The following is a 14,558-nucleotide window of genomic DNA, read 5'->3' as shown; positions in this document are numbered from 1 at the left end:
TGGAAATGATTTGATGGTATTGTTGAGTTTTTTGGTGAAAAGGGAAGTAGGATCTTCTTGTAGTTCTTTGTAGTAGATAGTGTCAGAAAGCTGTCTCTTGGCTTCCTTTGTGTAATCCTCACGGTTTAGGATGACTATGGCTCCTCCTTTATCTGCTGGTTTTATTACTATTTGGTGGTTGGATCTTAGAGATTCTATGGCCTTTTTCTCTGGTAGAGAGAGGTTGTTGTGGTGGCATGTGTTGCTGATTATTTCATTGTTCATTCTCTCCCTGAAGCAGTCAATGTAGCGGTCAAGGTTAGGGTTTCGTCCACTGTGAGGTGTCCAATCTGATGTTTTTTGGGCTTTTTGGCATTGATCCTTTCCTAGATGTTGTCAGAGGATGAGTTGTTGGGAGTGGGTTCATTTTGGTCGTGGAAATATTCTTTGAGGCACAGGCGTCAGAAGAATTCTTCTAGTTCTCCACATTGAAGTGGAAAATACCCTAATAAAATACTTCAATGTGGAGAACTAGAAGAATTCTTCTGACGCCTGCACCCAAGGAACCTTGTCTGCCTCAGTCACTCCCAGATATTCTTGAACAGTTAGATACAGAATTTGTTACGCTGTAGTCCTCAGGGATAGCAACTGATTTTAATAACCAATTGTCTATTTTTTATAGGACATCAGAATTTCTCTCTGAAGATTTGGGAAGGGAAAGCAACCACCTTCCAGTGATGTACAGATATTAATGAAGGAACCATTTTCCCTCCCTCCATAAAGATAGCTACAGAGAAGTGCCAATCTAAAAACCATTTGGTGAAGGTGGCTTCTGTGTAGAAAGGCCATCTGTCCTATAGTGGGGAAAAATGACTGCCCACACTGCATGTTTTATGGGCTTAGACTGAGACTGTAACTCTCCAGGATGTTTGATGTGCTTTCTTAACTTCCATGACCTTTCTGATGGCCTTGGGGAGTTTCATATTCATAATGCAACCAAGTGAGGTTTCACCAGTTTTCTGATTTTACTAGGAAAGGTCAGACTGACTAGGCTGATCTCACCTCAGTTCATGGGTTACATAAGCAGTCAGACCCAGTCAATAGTGGCTGGGCAAGCTCCCCAGGACTGCAGAGAGTTGCATGGGTGCATCTTCCTCTGGCCCCACTGTGGTGTGCATATGTCAAGAGGGTGCCAAAAAGAAGCTTAAATCACAGTGGAAGGAACTCTAACTCACTTAGACACTTAAGAAAAGCCAAAGACATTAGGCTGAAAACAGATGTTGGATTTTTCCCAGGACTCAGCCATATATCCTGGGATTTACAGGCAGCCAATCCTACAGCTCCACCTGAAGTACCTGTGAGGTATCCAAATGACACATTCCAGGGACAATCATGGCTAATTTTTTAGTTAATCGCCATTCAATCCACATGTATAAATGACTATCCTCCACCTATTTTAATGAGAGTCAAGTCAGACCTAGATTAAACCCAGCTTCTGTTTTTATCTTCAGTATATATGTAAGAGGTGACAGGCAGTTTCACTGAAGGCAGAGTAGATTTGCACCTTATGGACTAACCATAATATATGTGTATACACACACACACACACACACACAAATACATGTATGTATGTATGTATATAGCACAAGCCTTTGTGGGCTGAAGCTCACTTCATCAGAGGCAGTTGTATGATAGCCCATTGTGAAAACCTCAGGAGCAAAATTCTGCTTCTCAGTCAGAGTCCCCCCTTTCACTGCCTGTATCACAAGTAGCCATAAATATAAGGCAGAAACACAGACACTATCCTGGGGGAAGGGAGGATCTTTTTAAACTAAAGACACATTTCTCATATTTTCATGTAGCATAGAGTATCTTTAAGCTGAAGAGGTAGAAGGAATGGGAAGGGAGATCACATGAGTGCACAGCAAGTTTCCTTATTTAATACAGTACAGAGGGCATGTCTATATGAGATGCTTTACTGCTCAATAGAGCAAATTACTCGGCGTGTCTACATGTGCACATTTACTATGCAGTAACCAAAATTACTGTGCAGTATGGGTATGCATCTACACATGCATGCCCATACTGCAAAGTAAATATGGTGATTTACACTGACTTGAGCATAAATTTGATACCTGCATGTAGGTATCAAATTTATGCCCAATTAGTTACTGCGCAGTAACACACTTGTAGATGCCTTACTGCACAGTAACACTGTGTGTGGACTACCTTGGGACTAACTTTAGTCCCAAATTAGTCCACACAGTGTTAATACTTTTTAATGCCTGCATGTGTAGATGCAGTCCTGTTCCTGCTTACTGCACAGTAGTTTACTGCACAGTAAATTTAAGCTATAAATGCACATGTAGACATGCCCACTGTGTAGTAAGTGTCACAGTCTATATGTACAGACCCTTACTGCATAGTAATTTGGTCTTCTCAGCAGTTAATTTGCTACCTGAAAATGCAAGTAGCAAATTAACTGCTGAGTAAAATTACTCTGCTGTAAGGCACGTGTAGATAGCTGACCAGGAGCAAATTTGCTCTGTCAGCCAGGCACCAGGGGGCAGGAAATTGCTCCCTGTTCCTGGAAGCTGCCTGCTGCCAGGGCAGGCCCTGCAACTGGAGTTTGGGCAGGGACAATGAATTTCCAGCCACTGCTCCATGATCCCCAGGGAACTTCCAGCCACTGCTCCATGATCCCCACCAGCAGATCAGGACAGGGGGCTGGGACTTGCCTCTTCCCTGCAGCTCTTTCCAAGCCCCCTGCGTCTTGTTAGGGAGCTGGGCCAGGAGCTCCCTGCTGCTGAGGCAGGGAGACATTGTCCCTCCCGGGCTCTGCCACTGGAGCCTGCCCTGGCAGCAGCCAGCTCTCAGGGGCAGGGAGCAATCTCCTAGCCCTCTGCCAGAAGATAGCTGTCTCCTGTCCCCATGCTCCATGCCAGCCCTTGAGCTAGCACCCAGGGGGATCCTAGAGCTCCCCCTGGCTGCTGCAGGGGGGCAGAGCAGGGTGGGAGCAAATCTGCTGTCATACATGCATGTGTAGATGCCTGCCCATGGTGGGTTTACTCCAGAGTAAATTACTCTGGAGTAAATTCATACCACAGTATTTGCACATGTAGACATGCTCACCAAGATCAAACAGCATCTCTCTCCTGCTATGTAGTTGCTCCTGACTCCAAAGTTCTGTAATGAGCAGGAAACTTCCTTATTGCAGTGCGGTGGGACTGTCCATCTTTGAATAGTACGTGCATGCACAAAGGGCACTTCCTCATGTCTAAAAAGGCTGCAGCTTTCTGGGTAGGTATATGAATTTCTCTCACCATGCAGTATAGGTCCAGTTCTACCCTGTGCATAAAACAATGGACATTTTTCATTAACACTGCTGGAACCAGAGTATGGCCCTTTAATTATTCTAGGTAGGGGGTAGGGAGAAAATAAAAGTTTAGATTGGATCAGTATGGGCAATACTGGCACAAGGGGTATTGACTTCAGAAGTGGCAGCAGTTCTGTGGTTACAGCAGTGTCCAGGTCTTGTCTGGGAGATGAGGAGGGCAAACCATTGCATCTTTCCCTGACTCAGTGCTCCTGTCCAGGGAGTGGTCACAGACTGTCCAGCCATTGGTGTGCTGTGCAGTCTGATGACTGGCACTATAGAGATGTGCTCTGGGATCTGCCACTTGCCTTCTGGGTGACATGGGGTACTGACCTTCTTCAACACCGATGGGTGACAAGTGCTGACAGGCCCTCAGCCCAGTGACCTGTGCAGACCTGAGTTTCATCTTTCCTCTTCACTGGCCATGTCTACACAAGATTACACAAGATGGTTACTGCATAGTAGCTTATTACTACTGCACACTGGTTTGTTAATACTATGCAGTAGCATCTCAGGGCACAAACCATGACATGACGCTACTGTGTAGTAGTAACGAGTTACTGCGCAATAGTAACGGGGTACTGCACAGTCAGCATCACCTGGAAACTGTGGGGATGCTACTGTGCAGTAATGCCGGTTATTGTGCAGTCATTTAGTACTTGGGTATGCAAGTAAATGCACAGTAACAACTGCATGATCAGCATCTCATGTAGACGCGGTCACTGTGAAAAAGATGAGACTTAGTTCCCTTTCTGGCTTTCTTAACACCAGTAGGACTCACACATACTGGCAGGAGAATAGAGCCCTGCCTAAGAGTCTCAGACTTCCCTGGCTACCTGGATCTTACAGATTGGCTCATCATAGTTTCATAGTTTCATAGTTTTAGGGTCGGAAGGGACCTAATAGATCTTCTAGCCCGCCCCCCCGCCAGGGCGGGAGAACAACAAAAAACCCTAAAAACAAAAACGGGACTCAGGTAGGTCCAGCCAGGTAGGCATCCAGCCTCTTCTTAAAGACCCCCAGGGTAGGGGCCAGCACCACCTCCCTTGGAAGTTGGTTCCAGCTCCTAGCCGCCCTAACTGTGAAGTAGTTTTTTCGGATGTCCAATCTGTACCTCCTCTCCATCAACTTGTGCCCATTACTCCTTGTTATGCCAGCGGGGGCTAGGGGAAACAGCGTCTCCCCCAAACCCTTCTGGTTCCCCCTAGTGAGTTTATAGACGGTCACCAGGTCCCCCCTCAGCCTTCTCTTGTGGAGGCTGAATAGGTTCAGGTCCCGCAGTCTCTCACTGTAGGGTCTGCCCTGTTGTCCCCGGATCATGCGGGTGGCCCTCCTCTGGACCCTCTCCATGTTGTCCACATCCCTCCTGAAATGGGGCGCACAGAACTGGACACAATACTCCAGCTGCGGCCTGACCAGCGTCGCATAGAGGGGGAGGATCACCTCCCTGGCTCTACTCGAGATGCACCTGTGGATGCACGACAAGGTCCGGTTAGCCCTGCCAACCATGACCTCGCATTGTCGGCCCATGTTCATCTTGGAGTCAATAATGACACCAAGATCCCTTTCCGCCTCCGTGCTCTCAAGTAGGGAGCTCCCCATCTTATAAGTGTGCTGCTGGTTCCTTCTACCCAAGTGCAGCACCCTGCACTTGTCCGTATTGAAACGCATCCTGTTCCTGTTTGCCCACCCCTGTAACCTATCCAGATCCTTCTGCAATCTCTCTCTCCCTGCTAGCGTGCTCACCTCCCCCCAAATTTTGGTGTCATCAGCGAATTTAAACAGGTTGCTTTCCACCCCAGCATCAAGATCGCTGATGAAGAAATTGAACAGCGCAGGCCCCAGGACCGAGCCCTGGGGGACTCCACTACCCACCTCCCCCCAAGTCGAGTATGATCCATCCACCACCACCCTCTGAGTGCGACCCTTCAGCCAATCTGCAATCCATCTGACCGTGTAGGCATCTATGCCACAGTCGCCTAGTTTATTAATTAGGATGGGGTGAGAGACGGTGTCAAAGGCCTTGCTGAAGTCCAGAAAGACTACATCCACCGCGACACCTGCGTCCATGGCCTTTGTGACCTGATCATAAAAGGCAATCAGGTTGGTCTGACATGATCTCCCCCTAATAAATCCATGCTGATTGCCCCTGAGCATCATCTCGGATGCCGGCCCATCACAAATGTGCTCCTTGATGATCTTCTCAAAGAGCTTCCCCAGGATTGAGGTAAGACTGACGGGCCTATAATTGCCCGGGTCCTCCCTTTTCCCTTTTTTGAAGATGGGGACCACATTAGCTACCTTCCAATCGTCTGGCACCTGGCCCAAGCACCACGATCGCTCGTAGAGCCGTGCCAGGGGCCCTGCAATAACCCCAGCCAGCTCCCTCAGCACCCTGGGGTGGAGAGCATCCGGACCCGCTGACTTGAACGTGTCCAGCCCCTCCAGAAGCTCTCTAACCCGGTCCTCCCCAACCTGAGGTCTGAAGGCGATCCCCTCGCGTCCGATCAGATGCTGATACCAGTATATGTCATTGCCTCAAAGACACAGTGGTGGTCTCAGTCAGTTTTTGCAATGATATTCATGGCTACAAAAGACAGATGGGCTGTTTGCTGCTTTCTCTGCATCCAGCCAGCAAGGGCTGGATACAGGCATGGGTGAACTGGGTGGCCATCTGGGGCTCGGACAGAAAGGGGGTCTGAAAATCGTAATTTTTTGATTATTATTATTATCATTATCTCTGGCAAAGGGGGGCCTGATACTAAAAGTTCACCCAGGGCCACCAGGAGTCTAGGTACAGTGCTGCCTCCAGCATACTGGGCCACCTCAGCCTGAGATTAGGTAGGGCTGGTTTAGCCAGCTGGGCTGCATTCAGAACCCAGCATTTTTCTGCCTTTCCCCATGCATTCTACATATGTTAACAGAAAAGTTTCCGTACCTGCCACTGGGCTGAGAGTATCAGGTCAACCAAACTCACTGATTCAGAGCCATGCACTTGAACTCCCCGAGTTACTACTTTAAACCCTTTGTCAAGGAGCTGCAAATTCCTGCAGCTGCCTTTCCTTACACTTTGCTAATTTGATTACCCACTTCAAGCTTATCAACATTGTGAAAGGAGCAACTCCTGGAATCAAGAGGCTTGAGCGTGCCCTGCCCACACCTCACTACTCAGGCCTGCAGGCACACTCCAGACCCAAAAGCAAACTATAGGCCTACTCTGGGCTTAACCCTCTGTGTCAATTCTTGAGTTCTCCATATCCAGTGCACCTAAGAGCAGCCACTGAGGTTAATCCCAGAGCAACCTCATTGGTATACTTCTAGGTTTACTTCTAGGCATGTAAACAAACATAAGAGGGCCAGGGGTGGGTAAGCATCTTGCTGTAGGTTCACTGCCTCTGCAGTGGAGATAAACCATTCACTGGTTGTGTAATATATTGGATTGTTCTTTCATTTATAAGTCATCTTTGTGCAGGATTTACTTAGTAACCCACCCAATTCATCTACCAAGCTTCACATGCTGAAATACCTGTCTACCTCCATGGTGGTGATTTGGTGTAGGAGATGGGGGGGGTTTTGATCTCAGGGCAGGTTTTTGGTTTTTATCCATAACTATGACCTCATCAAATCCAGGGCAGGCCATGTACAAGTAAAGGGTGCACTGTAAGATCACTGGCCTGGGACTCAGGAGATGTGGTTCATTTCTTGGCCCTGCTATGGGCCAGTTGGGTAACCTTAAGTCACATCAATTCTCTATTCTTTTGTTTCCTCATTGACTTTTTTCATGAGCACACATACACAAGCACCAAACAGGGCATTGCTGTTCCAACTACACACAGTGAGCATGGCTCCAGTGGGTGGGTAGGTTACTGAGTCACTAGTAAGCCTTATTTCACTGAAGATGGTTAATAATAATCACATTTCACAGCTGAGACAACTATATAAGCAAGAAGCTATGTGGGAGGAAACCTCTCTAGAGACATGGCTCTTAGGAGACAATGCATAGGAAATGTTTTTAGCCCATGAGGTTTGAAAGAAGCTGAAGGAAGTTATGTGGTAGTCAGTGGAATTGGCTAACCCAGGGCATGCACATACAAACAAGTTACTGCAAAGCAAAAGGGGACAGGGCTTTACTGTGTGTCAGCTGCCTTGCACTAGCTGCTCAGGTACATGCTCTTATCCTGTGATAAGTGGAAGCTCAGTGCCAAGTAACAGAACACAGTACAAGTTTCAACACAGAGCACTCTGTTCCTTCCAATGACCAGCACCTTTTCCCCCCATGCCTCAGGGAAGGCTCTGGGCCTGTTTATCAAGTATGGTCCCTGCATGTGGAGGGGGATTATAGTCTAATCTTCAGTAACTGCATAATGGAACTCTTCCTTCCTTACACCCCACAGCACAAAACAGACACCAAACCAGTGGCCCTAAACTCTTCTGTGTTGATAAAGATTTTCTAGGATTAAATGAAAATTTCTAATCATCAGTCATTGTAATTCCCATCATGCTAATCTTCCTGAGGACAGCTTTGCTCCCTAGCATACAGATATCAGGTTGGATTCTTACTAAGAAAAAGCAGTCATAATGACACTTACTCCTAACATTTGCCTATGGTCTCTTTTAAAAGCTGAAATAAATAGGAATAAACCTAAAAATCATCAGTGTCATTACTGAGTTGTATCCCAGCTGCTCACCTGTAACTGCATGGTTGTTTCCACTTGAGTTGAATTCAGACAGAAAGAGTGGAGGCAGATCCTTCTGTTTCTCTGGGAGGAAAGGGGCTGGTAAAAAAATAAACAAATGGCAAGTGCCAGGCCTATGGAAGATGACCCTTGTTGGATTCAGTTGGAGTAAGAATTTGAGAGTGTGATGAGATTGAGAAGAAAACCTGTGATTTTTTTTCTTCCCTTCCCCAGCCCTTCCTTTCCAGAACAGGAGCCCTGCCCTCAAACAGGTTCTCCCTTTGCTGGGGAAATGTCAAGACCCACCTCCAGCTTCATAGATACCTGACACCTGTGAACCAGCCATTCCTCTCTGCTGCACAGTGACTCACTGCTGAGAAATGTAAGCAGATACTCTGAGACAAAGGGTTAGGTCTTAGCAACACATGTTTTTTTTTTACTCTAGAGCTACAAACAGACATCATCTCTGTGCTGCCATAAACATTTTTATGGCAGCGCAAAACCCAGGGTAACAGACGTTTTAGCCCTTTGTCACACTACAAATAAGCATGATGATTTCTAGTGGTAGTTTATGCCATTTCTCATAGCTGACATCTGTTTGCTGCCTGCACTCTCCAACTGCCCCAGGTAGGCGGGCCCGGGGCTTCTGGGGGGGACGCCCACAAGTGCAAAAGGAGAACCTAGGACACATCCTGGCACAGCTGATCCCACTCCAAACATGATGTCTGTTTATACCGTAAAGTGCCATATTAGTGCCATATACCGGTATGATTATTCCTTTTCTCATATGGAATTTCACAGACACATAGAAACCAATACAGCTAGTCTTCCCTCACCCAACATCTGATATCAGAATGTAGCCAACAGACTGATCCCCAAAGGCACAGCATGTCGCACTTGCCACTGTTCAAGGAAATATGGGGTCCAGCCCACCACTGACTGTGAAGTAATGGCCCTATATGAACAGTGCTGCATGCTCTCCATCCAGCTGAGAATGTTACCAGCTCACTATGGAAAAGAGCAGTGGAAAATACTTCTACCACTGCCAAGAACTGCCCCACCATCACCAGGCAAGATGGACAGCTACCTACCCTTGGGCTCCCACCCTAACCCTGGAGCCAGTTTAACTGTTTCAGGTCTGAAGTTGTTTTCTGTGTCAAGATCGATTGTGCCTGTGGCATCATGGACTGCCGTTGGAGAACCTGTGAAGGATGCCAAACGCATCTGTGATTGGATGACTGCTCTTTCCTGGACATCATGAGCTGAACACTGCTGATACAGAGGTCCTATATTGGCTAATGACCAGTGAGCCATTTTGTTGGTTTGTTTATTGTGTGTGTATGTTTTAAGTTGTGCCTGGCATGTTTTGCTAACACACACTCACTCTCATTTTATATATCTACAAAGACACAGACAGACATTAGTATCACTCTACAGCAGTGATTCTCAACTAGAGGGCTGACATATTTTTAAACATGCCATAGCATACTGCACAATATTAGGATCATAGCATCATAGGAAAGTAGAGCCGGAAAGGACCTCACAGTGTCATCCAGTTCAGTTCCCCACTCAAAACAGGATCATCCATGACTAAACCATCCTAGCCAAGTGTCTGTCCAACCTGCTCTTGACAGTTTCCAGGGATGAAGATTTCACACCCTCCATCACCTGTATACCAGAGAACAAAGCTGCTTGATCACCCTCATAGTCAGAATGATCACCCTCATAGCTGCTTGATCACCCTCATAGTTCCTGCTAATCTCCGAAGACACAATTGGACTAACATGTCACTGTGTGGTTACCCATAGGAAGTATAGCCCTCATTACAGGAAGATCAGGCTTTTATATGTGGTGGGCATGCCAGTAGCAGCCCGGGTTGCTGACTCAAAAGGGCTTCAAGCCATTGGTGGGGCATTCCCACCAATCAGGTGGTGATGAAGGAGAGGCTACCCCACCCCTGTGAGGCGAAGAGCCTGGACTTGCATGCAGGCTATACTTCCCCTCACCCTGATTGGTCCTCTCACAATCTGGGGGCAGAGCCTCCAAAAGGTATAAAAGAACAGTGTGCCTGGTCCTGCTGTGTCAAGGGATGAAGAAGAGAGCAGGACTAAGAGGAGCTGGGGAGAGCTTCCCAGCAGGGTGGAACAGTAGCTCTGAAGAGCCCAAAGACCTCCTTGCTGGCGAGCAGTGCAGCCTACAGCCTCGCCACTGAGAAGCATGACGGCAGTGCACAGTTACATGAATGGAGTCAGACCCTGGGAGCTGTATGAGGCAGCTTGGGTCTGCATCCCCTGGCGTGCGGCCAGATGCATGGTGCACAAGCGGTGCATGGAGCAGAGACCCTGGGAGCTGCACAAGGCGGCTTAGGTCCACAACTCCTGGCATGAGGCCAGGGGCTCGGTGCAGGCAGTGCTGCATGGTTGGTCCAAGAGGGACCAGGATCCTGGAAGCTGCACAAGGCAGTTTGAGTCCCCAGCCCCTGGAAAGCAGGCAGGATTTTGATGCAGGTGTGACGGGCTAGCTGGCAGTGACCTAGCCCAGGGGTTTTGAAAGGGCAAAAGATGATTGGAGGACTTGGGGTTCCCTTTTCTCACCAATCAGGCCCCAGAGATTCACCCCTCATGTCCCCTGATTGACCCTTTGGGTCACCTGGAGGGGGATAAAAGGGGCAGCACGGCTGACTCAGGAGAGACCAGTGAGGGACTATGAGGAAGGAGCTGCAAAGAGCTGGCAAGAGCTGAGCCAGTGGGGCGGAAGCAGTTGCCCCAGAAGAGCCTGAAGGAGCAGGACCTTCAGTCAGCGGTTGGACCCTCAGCAGCACGGCGTGTGGTCGGCAGGAGAGGCTTCCTTCTGGGCTCCAGGATCCCCTATGAGAGGCTGTGGCCAGCAGGAGGATCTGAGCAGTGACCTGAGGTGTTCCCAGCTCGGCTTCCAGCTCCTCCAGTCAGAGATCAGGCAGCTCGACGTGAGGCCGGGGCTCCAGGAAGGTCAAGACCCCTAGCAGCTTGGAGCAATACTAGCACTGGTGGCTGTGTGGCAGTGTTTCTGCCTTCCACGTTGGGAGATCTGAGTTTAAGTCTCAGCTTTGGTGACTTGGGGTGAGTGAGCTAACAAGGAGCAATTCTTCTTGCAGTAGAAAGGAGCCATTGGGTTTTCCACCTTTCTCCCCCTCCAGGTACCTAGGCCCTATATTTCTTTGACATTTGGTATTTTGTGCCTTTTTATTTCCCCAACCAGTATTGTTTGCTCTGCTATTTGTGTTTTATATTTTGTTAACCCTGTCTTTTGCCAGTGATTGTAAGTGTTTAACCTTTGTTGAATCCTGCCCCCTTGGGGCATTTTGGTGTCCACTATACCCCCTGATTATGCCTGTTATGTTCCTGGTATTGTCCCCTCATTAAAAGGTATATGGTTAAGTCCCCAGTGGTGGTCTGGCTCTATAGGGGAAGGAGAGTCCCTACACCTCCCTCAGCGCTTGTGCACCTGCTTTGATCCCTTCAATTGGAGACGGGTACCTTTTGGAGTACTGCCCGGGTTACACAGGGATGGTGCACGGCGCGGTCCAAGTGGGACTGAGGCCCTGGAGCCATATGAGGTGGCTCAGGTTTCCAACCCCTGGCATGAGGCCAGGAAGACTCAGTGCAGGCAGTGCTGTACGGAGAGTCTGGGAGAGGGCCCAGACCCCAGGAGCCACGTGGGGCAGCTGAGGTCTATAACACGCACCTTGCATGAGGCCAGGCATTAAAGCTGAAGTCTTGCATGGAGTGCCCTGGTTGAAACCGAGACCCCAAAACCCTGCAAGGCAGTTCGGGGCCCCAACCTCAAGCAGAAGAGTAAAGCACTTGGTGCACACCACAGTGCACAGGGTCACCAGTGGCTGGCAGGCCCAGAGGGAGCCAGAGACAGCTGGAGCCTCAGGAGGAGCGGCAGTAACTCGCCAGGATAGAGTCGAGGACCCTCCACCAAGGTGCCTAGAGTTGTGAGTTCCTAGGGAAGGGGCATTCCCACAGGGGAGGGGGAATCCACCCAGATGGAGAAGCCAACCACTGAAGGAGAATCCCAGAAGGCCAGGGCTCCCCAACTTTAAAGTTTTATTTTGGGTTAGAGAATATTTTAATTGGGCTGGGGAAAGCCTAAAGGGCACCGGGGGAGCTTCTCTCCCACCTTGCGGCCACAGGAACGCAGCCAAGGCTCCAAAATAGCCTGGGCCTTGGGGTTCCTAAAAGAGTTAATTATATTCAAGAGTTTTGCACCTTATATTTTGTGAGTGGGTGCCAGATATTGTGTAGTTTATTTTTCATGTTTTATAAGTGTAAGTTAATAAAGTCTAAAATTATTGAGTTATATTGAAATCTTCAATATTATGAGGCTAAGTATTTGATAGAGTATATATGTAGATTTATATTTAATATCTAAGTAGATTTAAATTTTGATAGAGTTTGAGGTTATAAAACACTTGTTGAAACTTAGGTTAGAATTTTATTATAATAGTTAACTGTATGCTGAGAGAGGTTATAAAACTGTGTAAATATTGCCTTTAATCCTTGTTATTGTAAATGTTGTGTGTGTATACACACTTTTCATCTTTTTTCTTATTTATATTGTAATATTAATAACCTTGTATATATTTAAGTTATAGAGTGTGTTGGTCTGTCTCTCTATAGGGGAAAGAGGAAACTGTATGCTGCCAGCAGTTTTCCCACACAACACACCTGCCCTGCTAGCATCTTTCTTCAATTGGAGAAGGGAGTACACGACCAGGTACACCCCAGCTACATACATTTTTTTCTGAGTATATCTTCCTAAACTCATATTTGCATAGCCATAGAGCCATTGGCCAGGTTCTCCTTTTAGCTGTGCTTACCAAAGCAACATACAATATGGTACAGAGAGGTTTGTATTCCTTCTGGTCTTACTTTTTCTGGAGGGACAGTGCTCATCACAGTTAGTGCATCTTTGCATTGAATGGCATGAGAAGAGCCAAATCCGGAGCCCCGGGTCTGAGTCACTGGAAGTTCTGAGAAGACAGGCTTACTTGTGTGGTATTTCCTGAAATATGTCAGTGGCCAGCTCTTCCCTGTCAAGCTGTCTGTCCAGACTGCACTCATTTCTGACACCCCAGTAAGTCAGGATGGAGTCTAAGACATTCAGTTGGTATGGATCCTTTACCCTATGATTGCAAAACAAATGGGCTGTTGTACTTTGGCACAGCATAAAGGATTATAATGTGTTGTACTTGGCACTTGGCAACATTACCCTTAAATCAGCTGTTCAGAATCCCCTCGGAAAGGAGAAAACAAACTGCTTAGTTTGTGATCGTGACAGAAAGCCAAGGCCAGGAGCTATCTTCCTCTGCTAAGGCAAGGAACTAAGGTAAATTTTGTTTCTCAAAACTGGTTCTCATTTCAGGGAACTTTGTCCTTAGAATCATAGGGCTGGAAGGGACCCCGAAGGATCATTGGGTCCAGCCCCCTGCATAAGCAGGAAAGACATCTGGGGTCAGATGACCCCAGCCAGGTGACCATCCAGGCTTCTCTTCTCAAGTCCCTGATGTATGCCTCTGATATAGTGGTAAGCCACAATCAGGTCCCCTCTCAGCCTTCTTTTCTTAAGGCTGAAGAGTCCAACATCCCTCAGCCTGTCCTCATATGGCTTGCCATGCAAGTCTCTGATCATGCAAGTGGCCTTTCTATTGACCCTCTCGAGCTTTATTTAGCATGTCCTTGTGCCAGAACTGGATGCAATACTCCAGCTGCAGCCACACCCATGTTGAGTAAAGTGAGAGAATCACTTCTTTGGTTTTACTGGAGATGCATCCACTGATGCATTGATTGATTGATTGAATTCTGCTGGACAGTTATCAAACACAAATCTGGATAGAAAATGCAAAAATAATGAGTGACAAACCCTCCTGTAGACTGTGGACATGGTAAGTGACTGACAGAGTACACAGACAGGTACAAACTGTAGACCTAGCACAAGCCTTAGTTATTCATAGAATCATAGAAGTAGGGTCGGAAGGGACCTTGTAGATCTTCAAGTCCGAACCCCTGCCTGGGCAGGAAGAAAACTGGGCTCAAGTGACCCCAGCCAGGTAGGCATCAAGCCGCTTCTTAAAGACCCCCAGGGTAGGAGCCAGCACCACTTCCCTTGGAAGTTGGTTCCAGATCCTAGCCACCCTGACTATGAAGTAGTTCTTATGGATGTCTAATCTAAACCTACTCTCCAACAACTTGTGGCCATTATTCCTTGTTATCCCAGGGGGCATTAGGTGAAACAAGGTCTTCTCTTGTGATGGCTGAACAGGTTCAGGTCCCGTAGCCTCTCATTGTAGGGTCTGCCCCTGCTGTCCCCGGATCATGTGGGTGGCCCTGCTCTGGATCCTCTCAATGTTGTCCACATCCCTCTTGAAGTGGGGTGCCCAGAACTGGACACAGTACTCCAGCTGTGGCCTGACCAGTGTTGAGTAGAGGGGGAGGATCACCTCCTTGGACCTACTTGAGATGCACCTGTGGATGCACGATAAG

At 47.8% G+C, this 14,558-nt stretch overlaps 1 protein-coding gene across 2 annotated transcripts in view; it reads right to left on the bottom strand.

The window, feature by feature from the left end:
• LOC102377557 (interleukin-17D-like) overlaps positions 1-8,280 on the bottom strand; it is a 13,642-nt gene extending 5,362 nt beyond the window's left edge. The window contains exons 1-2 of one of the 2 annotated variants that reach the window (XM_006022240.2): positions 8,044-8,280; positions 3,112-3,327 (exon numbers count right to left, since the gene is read on the bottom strand). In XM_006022240.2, the coding sequence (XP_006022302.1) occupies positions 3,112-3,327; positions 8,044-8,055 (228 nt within the window). In that variant the 5' untranslated portion in view covers positions 8,056-8,280. The remainder of the gene's footprint in view (positions 1-3,111; positions 3,328-8,043) is intronic. The other variant, XM_006022241.2, reaches the window with a different exon arrangement.
• Positions 8,281-14,558: the final 6,278 nt, after the last annotated feature.

This window comes from Alligator sinensis, unplaced genomic scaffold (genome assembly GCF_000455745.1).
Source record: "Alligator sinensis unplaced genomic scaffold, ASM45574v1 scaffold368_1, whole genome shotgun sequence".
NCBI classification, from domain to species: domain Eukaryota; kingdom Metazoa; phylum Chordata; order Crocodylia; family Alligatoridae; genus Alligator; species Alligator sinensis.
Note: the sequence above shows the minus strand (reverse complement) of the source record. Positions and strands in the feature narration are given on the sequence as shown.